Below are 23,766 nucleotides of genomic sequence, written 5' to 3'. Positions count from 1 at the left end.
TGAGAAGATTCAAGTGACCCTTATGTGTCCTCCAGTCTAGCACTGGGACAACTGGTGTTGTGCACAGCAAATAAACAACATGCCTCTAGAATTGATGATGGACATGAGGATCAACAGGGGGACCAAGCAGGAAAAGAGAATAACCTCTTCTTTAACAGCTACACCAAAGATGCTGCAGAGGCAGTCGTCGTGTGAAATAAGACAGTCTGGTCCACTTTTCTTAACTTCATATAAACTCTGGCACTTTCTCCAAACCACTGTTGAGGTCAATAAAACAACAAAATACACCAGATTTCTTCCTTTAAACTTTTTAAGTTCAATTAGATTTTGCTTTTAGAAAAAAAAAACATTGAAACCCCCTGCAGACGCAACCTACTGTACTGACAGCTCATCAGCACTGTTGTGACTCTTCACCACAGCGAGGCTGCAGAAGTGCTGGTGGACATGAAAGGAGGCAGCCAAAGGTGACGAGTGCAGTTCTCCACAATGAGCTGAAAAGAGCCTCCCAGTGGGGGTGATTTATGTCTTTTGTCCTTCAGGTCACCTCAGGGCATTTTGGAAGGTAATGTCTGTTGGATCACTTGTGTATGTGTGCATGAGAGAGAGGGTGTGTGTGTGTGTGTGTGTGTGTGTGCCCCCACAAGCCCTTTATGTTTTCTTTTTCTAGTACAATACCCTTTTCCCATCACTCCAACTAGGGGATACTACAAAACTCACCGCTTCTCTGCCACACACAGGTCTGCTGCAGGACTTTTTCTTTGTCCTTTGAGAATACGTATCTAATAGCAACCACCAAGTTTTTTTTTTTTCCTTTTGGTTTCCACATGGAATCTGCTTTGGGGTGTGTGGGAATTGCCATCTTTGGGGAATACGGAACATCTGTGGTTGTGAGCACAGGAGAGCGATAGAGAGCTCTTGATCTGTTCAGCACATTTCCTGTGTTTTGAGGATAAGAATTTTCTTCTTTTTTTTCCTTTCAGTCACTTTTTCTTAAAGCTGGTGCGGGGGGCAGAAACTGAGGGCTGGAACTTTACTTTTCTTTTGTCGCCTTGTTTGTGTTCAGAGGTGCTGGGGGGTGCGTACCCATTTCTAGTTTCAAAAGGGACACACTGGCAGAACGCAGTTCTAAATCGTCGCCACTGCTGAGGAAAAGGCCGAGCAGGACTCCAGCTGCAGGTATGAGACAAGAACTCGGCTCACGTCAGCTGTGTACTTTTGGCAGCAAACCTCTGCACAGCGTCTTTTCCAAAAGAACATTGTGTCCAAAAACCTTTTAAAAGCTGGCAGTCATCTAATTGCTGTTTCTTCAATGTCTTAATTTTAAGGATAATAACAAGCCAAAGGTGTTTGCTTGCAAAGTAGGCTTTTTGAGGTCTATGTTTCCAGTAATTATGAGGAAGAAATGTAAAATACGTCTAAGAAACAGTTGCATAAAAATGTAAGGAGTAGGCAGACAATGTGAGGTGTAAGACTATTTAAGGAATCGTTACCAAAAACTGATTCTCTACAATTTGTAGTAACTTATGTTTAAGCAAAAAATCTGTGGTACATGGAAATAAAGTTTTTTTTTCTGTTGGGTCAGGATATGTTTAATTCTAAATCATCAAATTCACAATTGCTTAAATTGATTATGTTAATAAATTAGAATTTGGCCTCACTACTCAAAAGCAGTTTATGTAGTATATACTGTATTATGTATTATGGGAACAAATATTAATTACCACTTGCCATAGGGGCTGAACTGTCTAAAGAGACGTTTAATTCTGTCTTTTGCATATAAAACGTCAGCTACTGTAGCCAACTTAGATCATTGTTATACCTTTATTAGAGCTGGCCAAGGTGTCATAGTTAACTTTTGCCAGGTAAAGTTGCAAGAACTCACTTATATTCATTACCACAATTCATCCATCCTTATAAGTATATTACATTCTGTCTGTAAGGATAAAAATGCTTTTTTCCCTTCTAACAGCTACAGTTTTTGCTGCACTTGCTGGAGTAGTGTAATACTTAATCATTATTCTTGAGAACAGACAAAATATTGTTTACTTGGGGACTTATTAAGTTCTTTCCAATAAAGAAGATATTTTTTTACTCAAACAGTATTGGACATTAAACGTACAAAAAAATTATAAAAATAACAAAGAATACCCGAAAGAAGAGGCCATTGGGCATATCCAGCTCTTGTAGTTGATATTATCTAATTAATCTACTCATCTCATCCAGCCTATGTTGAAAGAAACCAGTGCATCAGTTTCAGCAGCATAGCAGAGCATCTTCTTCTAGACACCCACAAGACAAGAAATGTGGTCAGCATTTGGACAGAGTGAGGACCCTAATTCCAGCCCCTATAGATGATTCCAGGGCAAGAGCGATAACCTGTATTTAACAGATGGAAATCAAATGCTACCTGTATGCTGAACACTGTTAACTTAAATATTTCATTGTAAACAGGGTGTTAAGCTACACATTTCCAGAAACAAATAGAAAAAAAGATGGATTTTAAAGATTAGTTAGCAATTTGTTATTTAAATAAATGTTTCAGTGACCACATTATGATTAATGAGTAACAGTTAAACACATTAAACTATATGTTGTTTTTTGTTTGCCTTAAATAATGCAGAAGCTTATAGGATGTCTTGATATTCTGATGTCAGCCATTCACAGCAGGTAAGAGCTGACTTACAAAAAGCTACTGTAGGAGTTCTTACACATTCAACTTCCAACAATGTACGAACTACAAGTTAACTCCTTTAGTTAGCAAAGATAGATTTTTGTGTTTTGTGAGCTCTGCATTGAGCAGCATTACCTGATGATTAGAGCAACAAAGCAGTGTTAATAAAGCTCCTTCATGTTTGTTCTCATTTCTCCTGCTATTCCTCCCCCGGATTTCACTTTGGAAACCTGGTTTAATAGATATTTTCACATTGGCCGCCTGCTAAGGTGGTTTTTCTCTCACGTGGGGAAGCTCAGTGGCGCAGACCTAATGTCGGTCCAGATATGATGTGTCACGTCAACTTCTATTTGCATTCTGCTTTGATCAGTCACACGATGCCTTCAACCCATGGTCAGGCTTTTGTATTTAACTTTTTCATTTCATGGAAAATACAAAAAACATACTGTACAGTACAATGGCGATGGTCCTACCCTGTCATCACTTCAGAATATCAGAATTAAAGAAATCAAAATCAGTATAGCAGCTGTGTATGAAGTATTTTAAGTGACAGCTTGCTAAACACACAGGGGAAAGACATGTATCTCTTTTCACAGGTGATCTTACTTTTTTGTCACAGGGAAGAGCAACCTTGGGATAGAAAGAATGCCCATATAATTAAAAAAGACTTCTATAGTAACTATCAAGAGCTACATGAATATATGTCCATACAGTACACACTAATTTAAGTGCAATTGCAGATATCCATAGAATGAGAAAAGGAATGCAATAGGCTAAAACAATTCTTCTTATATAAAATCCCCAAAATTTCCTGCTGGGACCCCCAGCGCAACAATCTTTACAGTCTTTTCAGCAATGACTGTAGGACAACAATATGGACTCACATTCCCTGGGATATTTTGAGACTACAAGCATTAAACTTTTTGCTCCAGTAAATGGAGTACTATTTGTTAACTACTTTGTGTAGTATGAACACAAAATTCAAGTGTCTAGAATATTTCAGTGGATGACATCTATACTCACGAGAGCCACTGAATTATTGTGCTTTAGTCAGAGAGGTGGTGAAAGCCATTTTGATTTAAATGTGTTTTCTTAAGCCAATGCATTCAGCTGGATGTTATCGCCCTTGTGTGTTCTGTCTTCCAGGCAACAGCGGAGGTCAAGCCTTGAGCTGGTAATTGGAGGATATCAGCCTCTGAAAAAGCCAAAGAGGTTGACAATGCAAGAATAGTCTTCTATGGTGCCTTTAAGGTGAAATAAGACAAAAACAAAAACTGGAGATATTACTTTCTGGTGACCTTCCAATGCTACGTTACACTTCCTAAACAGAAGACAGTATCCTCTGGTGGAAGCACATCATCTGGCCATCCTCAGCCCTATCATTACGGGATTTCTAGTGTCTAGTGGAATCTAGACATGAAGACAGTTGTCTTCTTAGGGCTGGCATTCATTGTGTGGTCTGTCCCTTTGACTGCAATGGCCCAGGGCCTCATTCGACGGAATTCAGGGGTCCAGGTGGGCAGAGGGCAGGCAGTGTATGTGACAGACAAGGAGCTGCAGTTCAACATCCCCAAACATCTGGACACCTGCAAGGTGGAGGTTGTGCTGAATGAGCCAATAACTCAGAGAGCTGGGAGGCTGACTCCTCAGGTGAGTCTTCATTACCAATATTGCTAATACTGTACTTCAGGAGCAGTGTTAATACTAAAACACCCAAACACACAGTATTCATTCCAAGGTAGCTTGGGGCCTAAGAAGGTTGTTCTCTGGTTTTCGGGTCTTTGAAAATTGCTCCCCCCACCAAGTCTAATGAGTGAAAATTAACACTTTATTGAGCTCTAGAAGGCTGTCCTTAAGCTTACTTCACCTTATACCTGTTTAAGGCACAGCAATAAGATACAGCATATTAAAAGTACAGTCACTCCAAGCAGTGAAACTTAGGTTCTTGCATGACCACTTAGACCATAATGATTTTACTATGTGATTTCCAGCATTTTACTGATTGTGCCTTTAAAATTTCCTGACGATATAATTCTACAAATTTAAAGCTTCAGATCTGCCGTGAATCAGCAAAGAGGTCTTTTTTCCCCACCGCTGAAATATAATGGAAAGACATGACATTGTTATGGAGTGAGTAAAAAGGATAGCATGAAGGGTAGCATTTCAACTGAAGTGAAAAGTTTGAAAGTATGAATGCTGCAGCTAAGTGTTTAACCATCCTATTCTTTATTATGTCCAAACTTTATTCTTTATTATTAGCATTATTATGCTTCAGAATATGGTGGTTTCATTTGTTGCTGGGAGTGAAATCTTCCCTGCCAGAATAACGCATTCTGTAAGTAATATTTGACTTGAGATAACAGGAGAAGCAGTTTCAGATTAACTGGATGGTAGATAGGGTGACATGGTGGCGCACTGGTTAACTTTGCTGCTTCACAGTTCTACGGCCCTGGGTTCAGTTCAGTTAGCCGCCAGTCATATCACCCTGCAGCTCACAACTGGCAACCCACTGAAGCTCAACAGCTGTGGATGGGAGGCCTCCTGGAAAAGCTAAGGTTGCTGCTGGAAGAGGTGTTAGTGGGGCCAGCAGGGGGCACTCACCCTGCAGTCTATGTGGGTCCTAATGCCCCAGTGGTGATGGGGACACTATACTGTAAAATGAAGCTTTACAGCACTTCAGATGGGATGTAAAACCGAGGTCCAGACTCTTTGTGGTCATAAAAAATTCCAGGGCATTTCTAGAAAAGAGTAGGTTTACTCCAGTGTCCTGGCCAAATTTCCCATTGGCCTTTACCAATCATGGCATCCTAATAATCCCCATCTATGAATTGGCTTCATCACACTGTTCTCCTCCCCACTGATAGCAGATGTGTGGTGAGAACACTGTGCACACTATTACTGCACATTGGTGGTGGTGGAGGGGAGTCCCCATTACCTGTAAAGAACTTTGAATGGAGTGTCCAGAAAAGTGCTACAGTATATAAGTGTAAGGAATTATTATTGTCATGTCATTTGCCAAACCGCTTTACATATACAGTGTCGCGGGAAGCCGGAGCCTACCCGGCAAGCAACTAGTGCAAGGCAGGGTACCTGCTGGATGGGGTGCCAGTCCATCACAGGGCAAGGAATTACTATTATTCTCATTATGTTTGAGATCTCCCCCCCCCCCCCAAGATTTTCAATAATATTTGAGTCTGGGGACTGTGAAGGTAATTCAAAAAACTTTAATCTTTTGTCCCTGTAAGTACGTCATGGTTGATTTTGAGATATGCTTTGGATCATTGTCTTGCTGAATTATCCAACCTCTTTTCAATTTCTTCACTGACTCTGAGACATTAGCTTCTAGGATAGGTTCATATTAATTGAATCCATTATTTTTTCCACCCACACAATATTTCCTGTGCCATTGGCTGCCACACTATCCCGAAGCATAATAGATCCATCCCTGTGTGTAACTGTTGGCAAGGTGTACTGTATATTTTCTTCAAACGCTTCACCTGTTTTTCTCTAAATGTATATTTTGTGGTTGTGGCCAAAAGGTTTGATTTTTGTTTCATCAGTCCACAGCACTTTGCTGCAAAAAGTTTCTGTCTTATCGAAATATTGTTTTGCATACTTTAGATATTGCCTTTTGTTATGGGGTTGTACGAAAGATTTCCTTTTGACAGCTCTTCCATGCAAATAATTTTTGTGTAAGCAACACTGCATTGTGGGCCTATGGACCACTACTCTGGTGTCAGCTTAGCCTTTCTGCAGGTCCTTTGCAGTGATATACTGTACAGTAATGGTTCTGCTTTGCATATCTGACCAGTTTACGAGTAGTTCTACCACAGAAGGGGTCTACCAGATCTTGCTTTGACATCAACCATTGCCCTTTACTTCCATTTCTTGATTATGTTTCTCACAGTGGAAATTCCAAGCTAAAAGTATTTAAATATCTTTTTATAGCCTTCTTTTGCTTTGTAAGGCTCAATTATTTTTATTTTCAATCAGCTGCTTAGAGGAGCCTATGGTTGTTGAGAGTAGGCACAACATCCTGAGAGGTTAGGAGGGTCAGTGTATGTATTCAACTCTGGAATTGTCTACATCTGGCTTAATTTAAAGCCTAACAAGTCAATCAATTTTTTTTTACAATCTGTTAAATTAAAAAAATAAATAGTACTTCTGAATTACAATGTGCAGAAATATGTCATGTTTAAGTTTGTGCTCTACAGAGGTCGTGTTAACTTCTTCTCACTTATAGGTTCTGTGAAACGTGCAATTTGACCAGAGGTGCCCAAACGCTTGTATAGAACTGCATTCTCCTTTGTGCCTGTTGCTTGCTATGATAGATCCTGGCTCCCCCATGTCCCGGAATTGGATTAAGCAGTACAAAAAAGGATCGTAGATAAAACATGACAATTTGTTATGAGCATTCAAAGCAATGCATTGATTGCTAGGATTTACTTGTTGCGTTTCATTTCCTTCTCCACTGGCCACCTGTCTTACTACGCTGCCTGTTAGGTGTTTGACTGCCATTTCTTACCCAATGAAGTGCGGTACATCCACAATGGCTCTCCGCTGCTGGAGGAGGACAGCGTCATGTTACGAGTCTACAGGTGGGTCACGTCTCTATTTACGTTATGATGTCTGTATTCAGGGTGCACAAGGTTAAAAAAAATAAATCTTTTCTGATTGAATGAACACAGTTTCAGACTAGAATAGTCAGGTAATCTGCATAGTGCTAGCGGGAGTTTGAGTAACGGGACCTGTTTTTCATGTCCAAGGTTTGCTGAGTCAGAGACCACCATGGACTCATTTCTGTTGAAAGTGAGAGTGGTTGAACCCAATAGCAGTCTCATCCAGCTTGGAAAGTTTCCTTTGGAAGTACCTGAATTCTACGGCGTGTCGAACCCCTTGGACAGTCAGGTGGCAACCTTCCGGCACGTTCCGGATACCATCTGCACCGTGAGGTTAATAACGTCTGAGACCAATGTTCCAGCTCAGGGACAGCTCGTCACTGAGGATACAGCCAAGACAAGCAAAGAGGATGTGGTATCACCTTCTGGTCCGAGCCAGGCACTCAGGAGAGGTGAGACGTATCTATTATGCTGAACCTAGATTTGCTTGGTTTAAAGGCATTCTTGTTTAGCATCACTTCTTTATTATTTTAGTATACAGGTGAAACATCTGAGTAATTTTATCAGCTAGATAGCTGACATGACTGCAAGCCTCTTGCAAGCCTTTCAAGAAGGTTATAGTTAGTTCTGCTTTGTGTATATCCCTACATTTAAAAAAGTAACATGTGCTGCTCTTCCTGGACTTTTTGGACTTACACACATAGTCGGTGAGAAAACAGTCTTGTGCAGTCAAATACATATTTATACAACCTTGAACCACTGCTATTAAGTTAAAATTTATTTTCTTTTAAGGGTGGCCATTCTTTGCTGAAATGTAACTACATACATTTCTAATCAAAATACACTCCACTTGTTTGCAGTGACAGCTGCAGATGCTTTTGCAAATGGTTCATATTTTCATTACAGTACATAGCTGCAGTGACAAAATAATCCTGTGTCTTCACTGTTTCCATCTTTTAAACTAGGCTTTATGCCAATGTTTGAACAACTATGTCCATGTTTCATGAAAAAAATCATAAAAAATGTTTTCAATGAAAATGGTCTGTCTGTTTTGTTATTACAGCAGAAATAAATCAAGCACTTTAACAAAATTTCAAGACCCTCAAGGCATTGATAAAGTCAGCTCAGTTAAAATTCCTCAGAATGAACATTGAAATGCAGAAGGCACAATGGTACAAGTTACCCAACCATGTTGTTGAAGCCAGTACCACTGCTTCTTCGAAGAATTGACTGGACAAAATCCTTGGATTCATTAACTGCTAACTACCAAACAAGCTACAGTAGATGGGCCGAATAACCTCCTTACATCTGTAATTGTTCTTATGTTCTTACTTTTGACCCCTACATCCACCCATTATGAGAGTATACAGCTTATCATGTGAGGGTCGAGGCAAGATGGAAATTTCTAATAATAATAATAATAATAATTGCTTACACTTATATAAGCGCTTTACAGGTAATGGGGACTCCCCTCCGCCACCACCAATGTGCAGCATCCACCTGGATGATGCGACGGCAGCCATAGTGCGCCAGAACGCTCACCACACATCAGCTATCAGTGGGGAGGAGAGCAGAGTAATGAAGCCAATTCACAGAGGGGGATTGTTAGGAGGCCATGATTGATAACAGCCGATGGGGAAATTTGGCCAGGATGCCGGGGTTACACCCCTACTCTTTTCGAGAAACACCCTGGGATTTTTAATGACCACAGAGAGTCAGGACCTCGGTTTTACGTCTCATCCGAAGGACGGCGCCTGTTTACAGTATAGTGTCCCCGTCACTACACTGGGGCATTAGGACCCACATGAGCCGCAGGGTGAGCGCCCTCTGCTGGCCCCCCTAACACCTCTTCCAGCTGCAACCTTAGTTTTTCCCAGGAGGTCTCACATCCAGGTACTGACCAGGCTCACACCTGCTTAGCTTCAGTGGGTTGCCAGTTGTGAGTTGCAGGGTGATATGGCTGCCGGCTTTTAACCTCCTTTTAATAGCACACAATGCAAGGCTGAACTGAGAGCACATAGCTGCTCTCCTCTGGATTGGACACCAATGTATCAGAGGGCCATGGTGCAGGCCAGCACGTTTGTGGAAAGAACCTGGAGCACCCCTCAAAAACATTAAAACTCCACACAGACAAAGGCCTGCGTTGGGAATCAAACCTGGGTCCCTGCAGCCTGTGAGGTGGTTGAGGTGCAACTCATTCCAACACACCAGCATCCCAAAGAAAGCCCCTATTGTGTTTTCCATGGTATAAAGAGATTTGGTGTGAAACTGTAATTAAGTTATGCTTTAATAAGGATTAGTGTTGTGCTTTTAAGGATTCATTCAACCTTCTTTTCTCCTTTCTACCTCCACTGGATTTGTCTTATACCTACCAAAAGCCTACCTGTCTTCTGTTTCTGTGGATCGTGGTCTGCCTCCCATAATGTTTCATTTGCAGTTCACATGCAGAAGTGGAATACTAGCTAAATATTGTATTTCTTTCTTGAGGGTTAGAATAACTCGCTTGCTGAGCACTATTTCATTCAGGTTCTCAGACTCAAGAAACAGAAGATCATTGCCCAGTATTTCAGCTGCAGATTTTTTCCAATTTCATAATGTCTCCTGTGTGCCAGTCAGTTGCCTAAACAGTGTTTAGCTGTCAGACGGAAACGAATTGAGCATTCTATTACAGAAGACTAATTTAAGTTTAATGAAGAGTAACAGAGATAAAGTGCCAGCAAAATATGTTGACTATTATAAATGTCTTTTCTAATAGACATTAAGCCTTTGCATAAAACTGCTGCATTGCTTTCTTTGTAGGATTTTCTTTGCAGGATTGGCTGCAATTTTCAAGTTTCAGGTTCCAAAAAAAAGCACCAGTGACTAAATTTTAAATGTGTATACGATTTTTAAGGGAGAAAGAGTGATGGTTTTCATACTGTACTTTTGATCACCCTTCACATGAAATAAATGTCTCTAACAATACTGGCGACGTGATTCAGTATACAGTATGTAGATTCTGCACAAATATATAGTACAACCACTGATGGGATTTAGATGTTTTTACTTAACAGAACACACATAACCATTAAAAAAGGGCTGAACGTAGAAAAAGCAGGGAGTCAAAATGTGTTCACCTGTTCTACATATGTATTCATATTCTCTTTGTGTGGCAAGGAAATATTATAATTGGACCAGCTAATGATGGATCAATTTTAAAGGTTTGGTAATGCTTTAATGTGGTTACATTCTTTAAATGTGGTTGGACTTGGAAGTCTTCCCAGTGAAATTGTTTCAGTTCTCTTTGATATTTACATTGAACCCAAGATCAAAAAGACTGAAATTTGGTTGCACAGTACACATGTTGTAGCTGCTGTGGAACCATGACAAAACCTATGGGATTTCTTTATCAGTATTTCCTTGATTTATTTTTCATTCTATTTTACTAGTTAAACAGTTTTACTGCTGCTCTCTCTTGATTTGACAGACTTTCTGTGGTCTCACTCTTGTGTGATTTAATGGCTTAACTGTCCTCTAAACAAATGTTTGTCCTATAAACAAACTGAGCACTTATTTGAAACTAGTTGGATGTGTTATAAAGACATTCACATGTGGATAACCACAAGTTAATCCTGTGAATCTTGTGTCTCATAGATTTTTCTCCCGGGTTCTAGTCTGACCTACAGTATGATGCCAGTTCACCAGGTTTCCTTCTGCCACTCAGACATACTGTATAGGTTAACTGGAGTCTATAAATGTCTATAAATTGCCCTTGTGTATGCATCTGCCCTGTGTTAGAATGGTCTTCTTTACAGGGTGTAGTCAAAGCATTTACTTCCTGGATAGGCTCTGGGTTGCTTCAGCTCTCAGCAGGAATAAGCAGGTTTCTGATAATGAATAGCAAGATGAAGTATTACTATTGTGGCTATGAATCATAGAAAAGCCACAAAACTGCACTGAAAAATATAACAATCTTCCATACATCTGTTTTTCATCCTTCCTTCCCAAAACACTTGTTGCTGTAGGTAGACAGACAGGACTGCTCTGCCCTGGCAACAAAGCCTGTCTGCCTGGCATCAAGGAAGTGCATTTTCTGAAGGCCAACTGTGAAGACTTCCTGCAAATGGGATTGAAGTACCAGCACCTAAATCCACCATCTCCAGAAGTTGACTACATCCCTCTCCGTGTGGAGCTCCGAGACCAAGCCACCAGGGCCCTGCTGGAGGTAAAGATGGGAGTCCTGTGAATCTGCCTGTTTGACCTATGCACAGTTTACTAGCACTCCTGTCACAGGTGGAGCAGGGCTATTTAAGATCTGATCTGGCAGTGAAATGGGCTCTGTTATAGAATTTACAAAGAGCCTCCCAAGTCTCTAGTCCTCTAGTTCCCATCCACTTCTCTGTGGATTTCTGACCTCACTTTGTCTCTGCTTTGTTCCCAGATTACCCCCATCCTTGTTACATTCTTCTGTGTTTACTCAGCTTTTGACCCTGCTTGTTCGCCTATGACTATGCTTTTGGATTCTCCCTGTGTTTCACTACAGTGTCTCCCCGGGACCATGAACCTTTCTTCATTAAGCTAGAACCCTGGACTGTGTTTTGCCTGTTCCTCTTGTCTGCTGTGCACACTATTCTGCCTGTCCCCCTTGCCCGCTTTTGGATTTCATCTCATGACTCTCGGACTTCACTCCTGCATAAGCAGCATAATATCAGGGCATTATGCTTCCCCACTTGCAAGTGTCTTTTTCACATCTCTGCTCTTGCAGTAGCTCACTGGCTTATCCTTCATTATCGGGAGGGGCAGGGGACAGATTCTCTCAGCCCCTTCCTTGTGGACAGGTCGTTGTTCTCCTCAGCCAAGTGAGTTACTGCCTTTAAAACTCACTAATCTGGATCACACCACTTTTCCTTCTTACTTAGGGTTTGACTGAATTATCAAACTGGAAATTCACCGTCTTAAAATGCAGTGCTTACACAACTAATGCATCTCCTGGTTTTCCTTTTTTTGACATGGCCAGACAGAGAGTTTTTGGATCCCAGTGGTGATCCGGGGTGCCATGCAGAACCAGCCTCCCCGAGCGGCCTTCATGTCCACATTCATCCTAGAGGTTGACCAGTTCATTCTCACTCCCATGACCACCGCCGCACTGGATGCAGAGGATGACGAAACTCCGCAGTCCGGCCTTTGCTTCAATGTCACCAAGCCTCCTTCTGAAGGTTACATCACCCACCTTGATGATCACACCAAGCCCGTGACCTCCTTCAGCTGGCCAGACCTGAATGAGATGAAGATCGCCTACCAGCCACCCAACAGCAGTCACACAGACCGGAGGAACTACGAGGTAGAGTGGTATGAAGTGGGAGACCAAATGCATCAATCAAACCACTTAAGACAGTGGGGGTATTTACAACATCCTTAATGAACATGTACTGTAATAGGAAAACTGAGGGGAAATTTAAAATGACGTTATACATATTTGACCAAAGATGTTTGTAAGTTTTTCAATTTGTGTAGAGTGACCTACAGTAAATGAAAGGAGAGATTGGTGTAGGTTTAATCTTGAGACAGAATACTGGAATAGCACATTCTTTATCAGTGTACAAGCAATACATACTGAAACTGTGTAGCAGTGAGTCACACTAGAATAGACAACTCTGGATTTATAACCAAAGGGTTGTGGGCTCAAGTCTTGGTATGATGAATTGGCTCTTATCCCTAAATATTTTATATAAATATACTTTAATAACTGAAGAACACCCAAAGTATTTCCCTTGCTTAGAGGAAAATAATCACAGTGGTTGTTGTACTATTATCGCAACATCTGGGATCTGGAATATGGAGATGATGATACTGTACCTTACATCGTGGTGGAAAAAGGGGATTTAAACCCCTTAACTGCAGTCAGTCAGGGAAGTAAAGGAAAGAGTTGTATTTGAACTTGTCATAAATTACCTGTAGACGGAAGAGTTAAACCCAAACAGTGGTGAACTGTGAATTGTGATTTGTGAATTACCTTTGCAGCATTCTTGAAACCAACTTTTTCTTGTTCATTTTTGTTGCCAATTTTTTGAAACAAAAGGGTATCCTTGAAGCAATTTTTTCCCTTGAAAACTTTTGTTCTCCCAAATTTTCAAATTTTTTGAATGAACGTATTATTTCTATTACAGTTTTTCAGAATCCATTTTTTGCGGGTGTTCCTTGTCCAGTTGGGGCACTTTTTTTGTGACACTGCCCCCCTCAACCTTTGTTGGGGGTCAGCACCCTGACACTTGAGTGGGACATTGCTTTGCAGTACCCTTGAGCAAATTACTGTACATCCAAATTGCTTCAATAATATAAACAATGGCATAAATGAATGGTGATTTTGATAATCGTTTCAGACAAACATATTAATAACTATAACAACACATCAGGTGATGAACAGTAATTACGAAAAGATTCATTGAGAGGAAGGGTCCAGGTGAAAAAAAACATCTAATAAAACCTTTAATAAGGCTCTTTCATATTAAGTCTGACCTTTCAGTCCATTGCGATTAAAATAAAAAACATGACAAATCAATTCCTCATCAAAAATGACATAAAGCGACTAAAGTAAGATCTCTGAAATTGATTTTATTTATTTAAGCAGTTACCAAAGGGCACTTAGCAGTTCACTATCTTTAAAAACTGAACACCCTGCCTTTATTGGGCACTCTGGGCACAGGCTGGCAGCTTGACCAACACCTTTCTGCACTTTTTTTACAGGTTGAGTTTGAGGCCATTGATGGTTTCTTCACAAGGAGCCCTTCAATCATGGTTCACTTCTCGCTTCGAGTAGCAGAGACCAATGCCCCACGAGTCTCCTGGAATATGGGTACTGTAAATCACATGATCAAAAGACAGGCACTTGGGTTCTATGACCACATAGACATAATTATTTGTACTACTCCCCCTTGCAAGTACTATACTGTAAGACCCTTTTTAATGGTACTAGCTGTTTGAACTATAATGGCAAAGGTTGAGGTGCTATTGCAATATAACGTGACGTACTGTACACATGCCTCTTCAGCTTCCTGACAGTTCTCTGCACTGTGGTGTTTTGCCACCTTTCCATAAAAACGCATAGTTTTTAGTTTATAGTGTAATTAGATATAAAGGCTTAAGAGTATATACTGAGCTCCTCTTTAAAACCTAATGTTCTCAAAGACTTATCCCACAATTCTTTAAAACGTTCCCACCTTTCTTTAAATAGCTGCATTGCCATATGTGTCATTTATTCAAGGTCCAGAGTTGAAACACATTTTGTGGAAGTGACACCAGTTATGAAAATAAATGTAGTATTGATATGCTGTAATAGCTTTTCCTGTTTGATACAGATCTCACTTCATATCCTTTTCTCGTCTTTGTACTATTCCATTGCACTGTTTTCTTCACACTATGAACCCCACTCTGCAAGCAGAAGGGGAAAGTTCTCACTGACAGCAACACAAGCTCACAGCTTCCTGGTGAGGCCCTGGGGTCACTGTAACATGCCCAGAGAAATCCAGTTAAACTGTCACTGTTGGCTGATCACGTAGTCCTGATATGAAGCAGGAGTCTTTTAACTATAGATCCCAATGTGTACTCTTACTAGCAGTCATTACCATTTAAACTCCTAGTGTGTTCAAGGAAGTTATTAACTGAAGTTCAGGATAAATAACCAGAAGTTAATCTCACCTAATCACCATCATTATGAAACTAGCTACTGCATATATACTGAACTCAAATGCCTCCCTTCGCATTCGTCTCAAGCATTACAGCAGCCATGTCACCCTGCAACTCACAACTGGCAACCCACTGAAGCTAAGCAGGTGTGAGCCTGGTCAGTACCTGGATGGGAGACCTCCTGGGAAAAACTAAGGTTGCTGCTGGAAGAGGTGTTAGTGGGGCCAGCAGGGGGCGCTCACCCTGTGGTCCATGTGGGTCCTAATGCCCCAGTATAGTGATGGGGACACTATACTGTAAACAGGTGCCGTCCTTCGGATGAGACGTAAAACCGAGGTCCTGACTCTCTGTGGTCATTAAAAATCCCAGGGCGTTTCTCGAAAAGAGTAGGGGTGTAACCCCGGCATCCTGGCCAAATTTCCCATTGGCCTTAACCAATGAAGCCCATCTATGAATTGGCTTCATTACTCTCTGCTCTCCTCCCCACTGATAGCTGATGTGTGGTGAGCGTTCTGGCGCACTATGGCTGCCGTCGCATCATCCAGGTGGATGCTGCACATTGGTGGTGGTGGAGGGGAGACCCCATTACCTGTAAAGCGCTTTGAGTGGAGTGTCCAGAAAAGCGCTATATAAGTGTAAGCAATTATTATTAATTATTATTATTATTACTCCTCCATCTTCACCTTGCAGCTACCGCTTGGTTCACTCAGTCTGAATGGGGTTTGAGTCTCCCCGGTCTGTGGCCAGGAAGCTACCCATTAACCAACCAAGTTAAGCCTATCTAACCAAATATTCCAAACATTCACAAAGCATTCAATTCTAGGATGTTGTTGGAGTTGTTTAGAACCCCAGTTCTGAAGTGCAGGAGGATTTAACCCCTTACAAGAACAAAAAAAACAAGTTATTTGTTTTACTTTTAAGCTGGTCATAACATCAGGCAGCAGAATAATCATTTATATCTCATATGAAACTATTGTATGGGATACACAAAGAAAGCTGCCTGTTATAGGCTCAGTACATTAAAATGTTTTGAGTCTCGTCAATGTTTTGTCAGTTTCTTGATGTAATAATTAACAAATGAAGTGAAGCTCTTTTAATTTCTCCAGGGCTGGATTTGTTAGAGGGTCAGTCGAGGCCAATTACCTGGGAGAACTTGCAAATTGTGGACAATGACAACATTAATGCTGTCTATCTGGTGGCTGTGGATGGACCTCTACATGGGCGCCTCAGTGTACGAGGTAAGGGGAGATCCTTTGTAGAGAGCTCTTTGTTAAACAGATTTAGAACTCTTTGTACTCTCCAGGTTGGGATTTGATTCCTCAAGCTCTCCTACTCTGCAATTATGTGAACGGGAAAGTTATGTTTTAGGAGTTTTGTAGTCAGAATAAATTGGTCTCTTTGAGGTGTCATTCTTCACCTTTACTCCAAGAATCTTTGACCAAAACTTCATACAGACCTGTTACTGTTAAAGAGTGATAAAGATACTTCACTCTCACCTGAAAACATGTGATGTGCTAGCAGCCTAATGATGTGTCCTTGTAAGCAATATCTGTTATGCAGCTATAATACTGTACGTTTTAAAGTGTCTGTTGACTGTAAATGTGTGTAGATATACACATCCCATAGGCCTCTCTTAGAGGCACAGATCTCTGCTCCATGCACTATGCAGGGTGTGTTACCCCTGTGTTAGTGTCAGTACAAAACAGAGATTTTAATCGTGAAAAACTGACCTCTAAACTTTCAGATGAGGTAAGGTACTGTATAGTACAGCTACTTAAATTATGACAACTATGAGAGGCATACAAAGAACATTTTGCAACAACCCCTGTTGTTGCTTCTTCTGAATTTTGGCAGTGACCTTGACCTGCAAGCATGTGTCGGGGTATCTGCATGAGTGTTTTAGACTTGCTTGCCATCAGTTATGTCTGCAGTTTATGAAACATATGCAAGGTGGCTGCGTATGTTTACTAATCAGGTGTAAAACATGTTGTCAGTGGTCTGCCAGGGGCCCTTTGCAAGACATTTTTTGGATGACGTCTGTTGTTCCACATCAGTGCACACCGCAGCCATGCTTTGTTTACAAAGCCCCTGAATGAAACAGATTGTTAAGACTTATGCCATTTGCACATGGGAAGATGCAAGATGTGCACTTTTTTTTTAGACCTGCGATGCTGAGAGACAAGGGGGTATTCTCATGTGGTTGATTGATAATGTTTCTTTTTTTTTTACTTGAAGTTACGTTTCTCATTTTGACAGTAAAATATTGTTTAATGCTGTCTGTAACATTTCACCAACATGAGAAGAATACGTGATCTAAATTGTTCTATTATACAAAGTACAGCCTGATGCGGAGTTTAAGAAAGACTTACTGATACATTCATTTTATTTATTATTAAAAAAAGCTTTGGTTAAATACAGGCTCTATTATTAAAAAACTTTAATGGTTAAATACAGAAAAATAACTCTGCCATTTTTTTAACTGACCATAAATATTCAATTCTTTGCTCAGAAAACTTTTTTTAAGGATATGATAGCATTTAAATCATTTTAAAACTATTGTGTGAATATTTTCTTTTTTGTTCAGCTGAACAAATTCTAACAAATACACACAAACAGAAGAATAAAAATAGAAAGAGAAATAAGGAAGAGGATCGCAAGGGAGGAGAAAGCTAGGAAAGCAGATTCTGTAAAAGAAAGATCAAACAAAAGATCTGTCCTAGTAGTTTGTCCTAGTAGTTTGCAATACCCCCTGTTTGCAGTAGTACAATGTACTAAGTTGTAGCGATTTTTCATCTTAATGTGTTGTAAAGTTTACAAGCTCTTATTATTTTCCTGAGTAGGTGTCCTCAAGCCTTCCACCCCAAATCATGTTTTACATCTAGTACGACCATCGTCAGTATGTTCTTCAATGCCAGATCCATTGGCACCACATTTCATTTAACTGCTCATAATGTTTTTCAAACTTGCTGGCATGTGACCGCATCAAAATATTTCAGTTTTGGCTTCAAGGAGCTTTTCTCTTAAAAAGCACCTGTGTGCTTATATCCTGGACAGATGAGGCCTGGCTACAAACACACTCAAGAGAACTTCAGTCAGACTGGGAATTGATACTCAGGCCCTGTAATGTTGAGACTCCTATGTTATGCGACTCTCCACTAGATGGTCCAATGCCTTTAGCCAAATGGAAATCTGTTGTTCCCTCCATAAAATGTCCTCTGAGTTGGGTACCTGCACTAAGCATATTTTGGGCCTGATGCCCATAGCCACCTTTGGGCCCAATTACCAAGTTTTCCATGGACTTGTAACTGTTTCCCTTGGTAAAGTTACTAATTAGGTTTACTGTGAGACCATTCATCTCTCAAGCTGTCTGATGACCTTAACCTTCTGTCTCCCTGGCACACAGTGGGGCCCACTCTCATATTGGGCTGAAATTCACTAGCTTGGGAAAGAGTCCATTACACCAATTGGGAGGACAGACTGGGGATAGTTAGCTGTTGCCTGTAGGCTACCACAAAACTTTTGTGTTTTGTTTCCAGCACAATTCCACAATTCAATTTCAAAAGCAAGTGCCCACTACATACAAAGCAATCTAGTTAATGCAGGTTTGACTGAGAATACAAAAAGATAGGATGCCATTTTTGAAACAAGTCTAACTGAGCAAATTTCATATTAATAAAACTGATATATAAAATGTTTTCTCTAATATCAATAGCTTTGCTGCTGTGCAATACGATGTCTTAATTGATGTGCTAATTTTAACATACCTTAATCTCTACATTTAACATCACACCAGTAAAAATGTGTTTTTGCAACATAAATTATTTGAAAATGCCTCTTATATGAAAATTGCATTCAATTTAATAACTTTGTCATACAATTCTTGGAAGTCTGTTAATGGGATTACTGTATATTTCTTGGAATATACATTCTGTATGATCAGCCAAAAAAGAATGACATAATGGACAGAAAATGTACAACACTCCTAATAATATCTAATAAATACATTTCTGTGGAGGCCTTATGCATTTCACCTTAGTATTTTTCTATTTTGTCTTTTTATTTTTTTTTGTTAACACAGTTAGCTCTAATGAAGAATGTCTAGTGTTTTCCAGCTTTTAACAAAATTAACATAACAAAATTCCAGCCGAACATACAAAATTAAATACAAAATGCAGAATTAAATATGGTCTTCCATTTGACATCATTGATTTTCTTAACACAGTATTGTCAATTACATTTTGTGCAAATCAGATTAATTCTTTCTGTATTTTTGGCAATTTTCTTTTCAGTGATTTGAACACAGAATTACTTCATTACTGTTCAAGCAATGTGAGTTTCCCCCTTTCACTGAAGTCTATGAAGCAGATGTGTTGACAGGAGTACACTGTTATGCTACCAAGACCTCTCAATCCTGATCCTGTGTAGTTGCCTCTCCCCTTATCCATTCTAGCTGAGCACTTAATTACTTAGGTAAATTGGACCTTGATTGAAATATTTGATCAATTATTTGAACCACTTGTTGAATACAGCCTTCAGTTTAATAAAAACTGTATTATGTGAAATCCTAGCAAATAATTTAAAAGGCAGGACCCCATTCAGTCTGTCCTCAGATTATTTAGAAAGTGTTGCTCCTCTACAGCTGTTTAGGCTGCCCTTAGAAAGTTATCACCCTTACTCAGACACAGGTGCAAGTCACTCTTAATGGAATAATAAAATGGTAACTAAATTCTGTATGGGCCCAGTTATTTATTTTCAGGGTGCCTTTTCCTGAAATTACAGCAATTTATAACTATAAAGATTGAAACCAGGAACTGATGATAATAATTTTGGGCCAATTCAGAGACTTAAATCACTTCTGCACAGAAGAGAAAGCAGTGAAAGAAAGAATAGTGTATACAACAGAAGTAAATAATTGTAATGTAATATAACAGAAGAGTATACTGTATGATATTGAGTGTCAGCATGTGTAAGAGACAGGCAGAGAATGTGAGTTCACAGAACTGACAGCACCTTCAGATACAGCAGTGAACAGTTTCATCTCATTCTACAGACTGTTCCAGTCACTGGCACCGGCATATTGAAATGACTTGTGCCAGAAGCAGTGTTAATTTATAGCTTTGACCAATTATATAAATGCTGAAAAGGATGTAAGTTGGCTTTTTCAAGAAAAAAAAAGGTTAATTTAAACATTTCTGTGAAAACGTCTGTAAGAGCTTGGCAGACATGAAATCCCAATATTGAAAGGACCAGGAAATAAGGAACTCTAATACAACTCATCATCCACTGCCAGGTTTTCAGTCCTTCTTCTCTCCTATCAGGAGGAAAAGGGTTCATGTTCAAGGTGCAGGACATCAAGGATGGTGTGGTGAAGTACCACCATTCAGACAGCGACACCACCAAAGACTATATCGTCTTCCGCATCTCTGATGGGCGCCACAGCCTGAGACACAAGTTCCCCATCAACATCCTCCCCAAGGATGACACGCCACCATTCCTCATCAACAATGTGGCCTTCGAGGTGGAGGAGGGCGGCACCGTGCTGGTAGAAGAGTACATGCTGCTGGCCTCCGACCTCGACTCTAGTGACGACTACATCCTCTACCAACTCACCAGCCTGCCTATGGCAGGAGAGGTCATCAAGAAGCTTTCTCCCCATCAGCCAGGCCAGTACACTGTGCTTTCTAATGACAGTCTTTAGCAACACAGTTAAAGAAAACATAACTTGGCTCTCAATGTAGGCTTTCAATGTAGGCATTTACTTGTCTGACACCTTTATTGGAAGTGTCTTACATTTATAAACTCATTCTGCTGAAGCAACATGTTCAAGTCTGACAGCAGTGCCCCTCCTGGGATTCAAGCCCACAACCAAAGACCCCCAATACACTGCAGTTTTTTCATAGCTGTGAACAGTGCCAAAACCAGTAAGCTGTGACCTGTCTCATTTCCTTTTTTATACACCAATGCAGGAAGTAGTTAGCTAAGCTGTGCCTGTGTACAAGGAATGCATAAAGAACCAGAAGGACACAATCTATTATTTTTAAACTTTTTTTATCAATTTGTGCACTTGCAATTGGTACACTGAAAGGTTGGAAATATTCCTCATCGATACTGAAGGCTAAGAAACTTCATTTTGGAAGCATTTGGGATATATGTCAAAGATTCTGATGAATAGAAATAATGTTTGAACAGAAATCTGGCCTATCTCCTGGAAAACATTTTTTCTTGACCGTACAGTTTGTTTGTTTTTTACACACAGGTGTCCCAGTGAAGAGTTTTCTACAAAGAGACCTATTTCAGGGGTACATTTATTACCGACACCTGGGAGAGGAAGTTTTTGAGGACTCCTTTGAGTTCACTCTCTCCGACAGTCATCAGCCCCCCAATCTGTCCCACAAACATGTGAGTTATTTATTTTTTTACTATGGAAAGGTAAATATTTCTCCTTCACAGAATTCCCCATTTTCTTGATCCAAATGTTATTTTTTCCTCAACGACAAGACTGTGGTGATTCACATCTCCCCAGTGAAGGACCAGCTGCCTGTAGAAGTCTCCGGAAGTGTACGCGCAATAACAGTCAAGGAAACCGACATTGCCTACATCACCAAGAGCCACCTGCACTTCAGGGACCTTGAGTCTCCGGACACTGACCTCATGTACTTGGTGACCAAGCCGTGCTTCTCTCCCACCACACCAGGGTATGCTGTGCTTCTTTACCAAGTCTTTTGGGAGTGCCAGTTATGTTTAAAGTTTGAAATTCTTACACAGCTGAGGAAAATAAAGTTAGTGTGCTTTTTGTGTGAGATCTTTTGGTCTGAGTTATATCATTTTGTACTTTTTAACACTGAAGGGATATATGGTACATAATTTATCAAAGTCCTCCAATCAGTAGTGTGCACCCTTAAAGTGAAATATCATGGTAAAAGCAGATTAAAGTCTGGTAAAGCACAGATAAGTGCTTATGTAATGGTGAAATCTCCATGATTAGTTCCCTGGTATAGTATCTTCATTCCTTCGACGACTATGATCCTCATGACCTCAGAGAGGATAGAAAGGAGACCCCTCTGACCCTCATCTTCCTTTAAAAAGCCACAAGTTAACACTAATTCAGAGCCAATTGGAAGAGAGGCACCTCATCACTACAAGACTGAAGCCAGAGAGGGTGCCGTGTTTGATGAGAGCCAAAAGAGCCCTGACCGATTATTGCTCTCCTACGTCAGCTATGCTCAGCCAGTTGTGTACAACAGCCTGGCTAGCAACATGAACCAGACACAGACCCACAACACTTGGATTGGAGCACTCTGCTAAACTCAGGAGTCTGCCTTTGCCATTTGAGTCATTTGTGAGGCACAGAAGCACTCTTTACACAAAGAGTTGTGGGATCTGGAAAAGGCTTCCCAGCCACATGGTTGAAGCCCAAACTCCAGGCTTCTTCAAGAAACAGCTGGATACAATTTTCAGATTGATTTACATTTGCAAGATGGGTCCAATTACCAAGTGTCATATGTGTCAAAACACTTATTGTTTTAAAAATACTGTGGAAAATCTCCAGAAGGGTCTTTTACCACCTTTGAAAAAAGTAGGGTTTTGAATATATTCCATTTTGTTTCTGACACCATCATAGTAGAAGGAATGAGATCTGCATTGACTTTCTTTCATGTTGCAGGCTCCATGATGCAGGCAGACTGTTCTATACAGACAGCATGAACAAAATGAAGAAGGATTTGTCTGTTCCGGTGCTGAAATCTTTCACTCAGGTACTGTCTACAAAAGATCGTTAGTATTCATTAGTAGTTATTTTTAGCTTATTGGGACATTTGAACATCAGTGATACCTCTCCACATTTAAAGAACAAGTAAAGGTTTATTCCATGCTGAACAGAGAAGAAAAACAGCAGCCTACACATGCTGACGCAGATACCTACTTGAACTTCTTCTCTCCACGTTTATGCTATGATCATGCTCCACATTTCCACTTCCTGTCGAGTGGTAACTTATATTTCTAAAGCAGGGTTTTCCCACTCCAGTGTCCTGGGGCTGAGCTTAACAGGTTCTTTAGCTCTCTTTAAATCATCAGTCGCTTAAAGCTGGGTTAAATTGATCCAGTTAAACCTTCATCATTCCAGTTTAACTTTTATTTGCAAGTGTAACATGTCATGTCATTTGCCAAACCGCTTTATGCCATACAGTGTCGCAGGGAAGCCTGAGCCTACCCGGTAAGCAACGAGCGCAGGGCAGGGTACACCCTGGACGGGGAACCAGTCCATCGCAGGGCAAGTGCAAGCCAATCATACATGGGGACAATTTGGAGACCACAGTAAAGGCCAAGGGGGGAAATTTGTCTTGGACACTGGGAAAACTCCCTTCTCTTATCGAGAAATGCCCAGGGATCTTTAATGACCACTGATGATCTTGGTTTAACATCTCATCCGAAAGACTGCACCTACTAAAGTATAGTGTCCCCGCCACTATACTGGGGCATTAGGACCCACACAGACCACAGGGGAGGCGCCCCCCACTGGTCCCACTAACACCACTTCCAGTAGCTACCATAGCTTCCCAGGAGGTCTCCCATCCAGGTACTGACCGGGTGCAACCCTACTTCAGTGGGTAGCCAGTTGAGAGCTGCAGGGAGATGTGTCTGCTGGCTAAGTGTAACATGACCCATTTAAAATTGAAAACATGGAAAACCTGCAGGACTGGGAATTTCCTTCAAGATTGAGAACTTATCCTCAGTTGTACTTTCTTTTCATTTGATGGTTGGATGACCTGCTTCTTTAGAGCTTGATTCCGTCTGCTTTGCTCCTACTGTCCTGTC

At 40.6% G+C, this 23,766-nt stretch overlaps 1 protein-coding gene across 1 annotated transcript in view; it reads left to right on the top strand.

Moving 5' to 3' along the window:
* The first annotated feature begins 680 nt into the window (after positions 1-680).
* The window catches only part of frem1b (Fras1 related extracellular matrix 1b), a 63,090-nt gene continuing 40,004 nt past the window's right edge, over positions 681-23,766 (top strand). Inside the window, exons 1-12 of the mRNA XM_088599109.1 lie at positions 681-1,176; positions 3,818-4,321; positions 7,175-7,269; positions 7,438-7,742; positions 11,295-11,494; positions 12,287-12,610; positions 14,014-14,122; positions 16,059-16,190; positions 20,271-20,615; positions 21,209-21,351; positions 21,451-21,647; positions 22,616-22,706. Coding sequence (XP_088455235.1) covers positions 4,088-4,321; positions 7,175-7,269; positions 7,438-7,742; positions 11,295-11,494; positions 12,287-12,610; positions 14,014-14,122; positions 16,059-16,190; positions 20,271-20,615; positions 21,209-21,351; positions 21,451-21,647; positions 22,616-22,706 — 2,175 coding nt within the window. The 5' untranslated portion in view covers positions 681-1,176; positions 3,818-4,087. The remainder of the gene's footprint in view (positions 1,177-3,817; positions 4,322-7,174; positions 7,270-7,437; positions 7,743-11,294; positions 11,495-12,286; positions 12,611-14,013; positions 14,123-16,058; positions 16,191-20,270; positions 20,616-21,208; positions 21,352-21,450; positions 21,648-22,615; positions 22,707-23,766) is intronic.

Source organism: Lepisosteus platostomus, chromosome 11 (genome assembly GCF_059453375.1).
Source record: "Lepisosteus platostomus isolate fLepPlt1 chromosome 11, fLepPlt1.hap1, whole genome shotgun sequence".
In the NCBI taxonomy this organism is placed as follows: Eukaryota; Metazoa; Chordata; class Actinopteri; order Semionotiformes; family Lepisosteidae; genus Lepisosteus; species Lepisosteus platostomus.
Note: the sequence above shows the minus strand (reverse complement) of the source record. Positions and strands in the feature narration are given on the sequence as shown.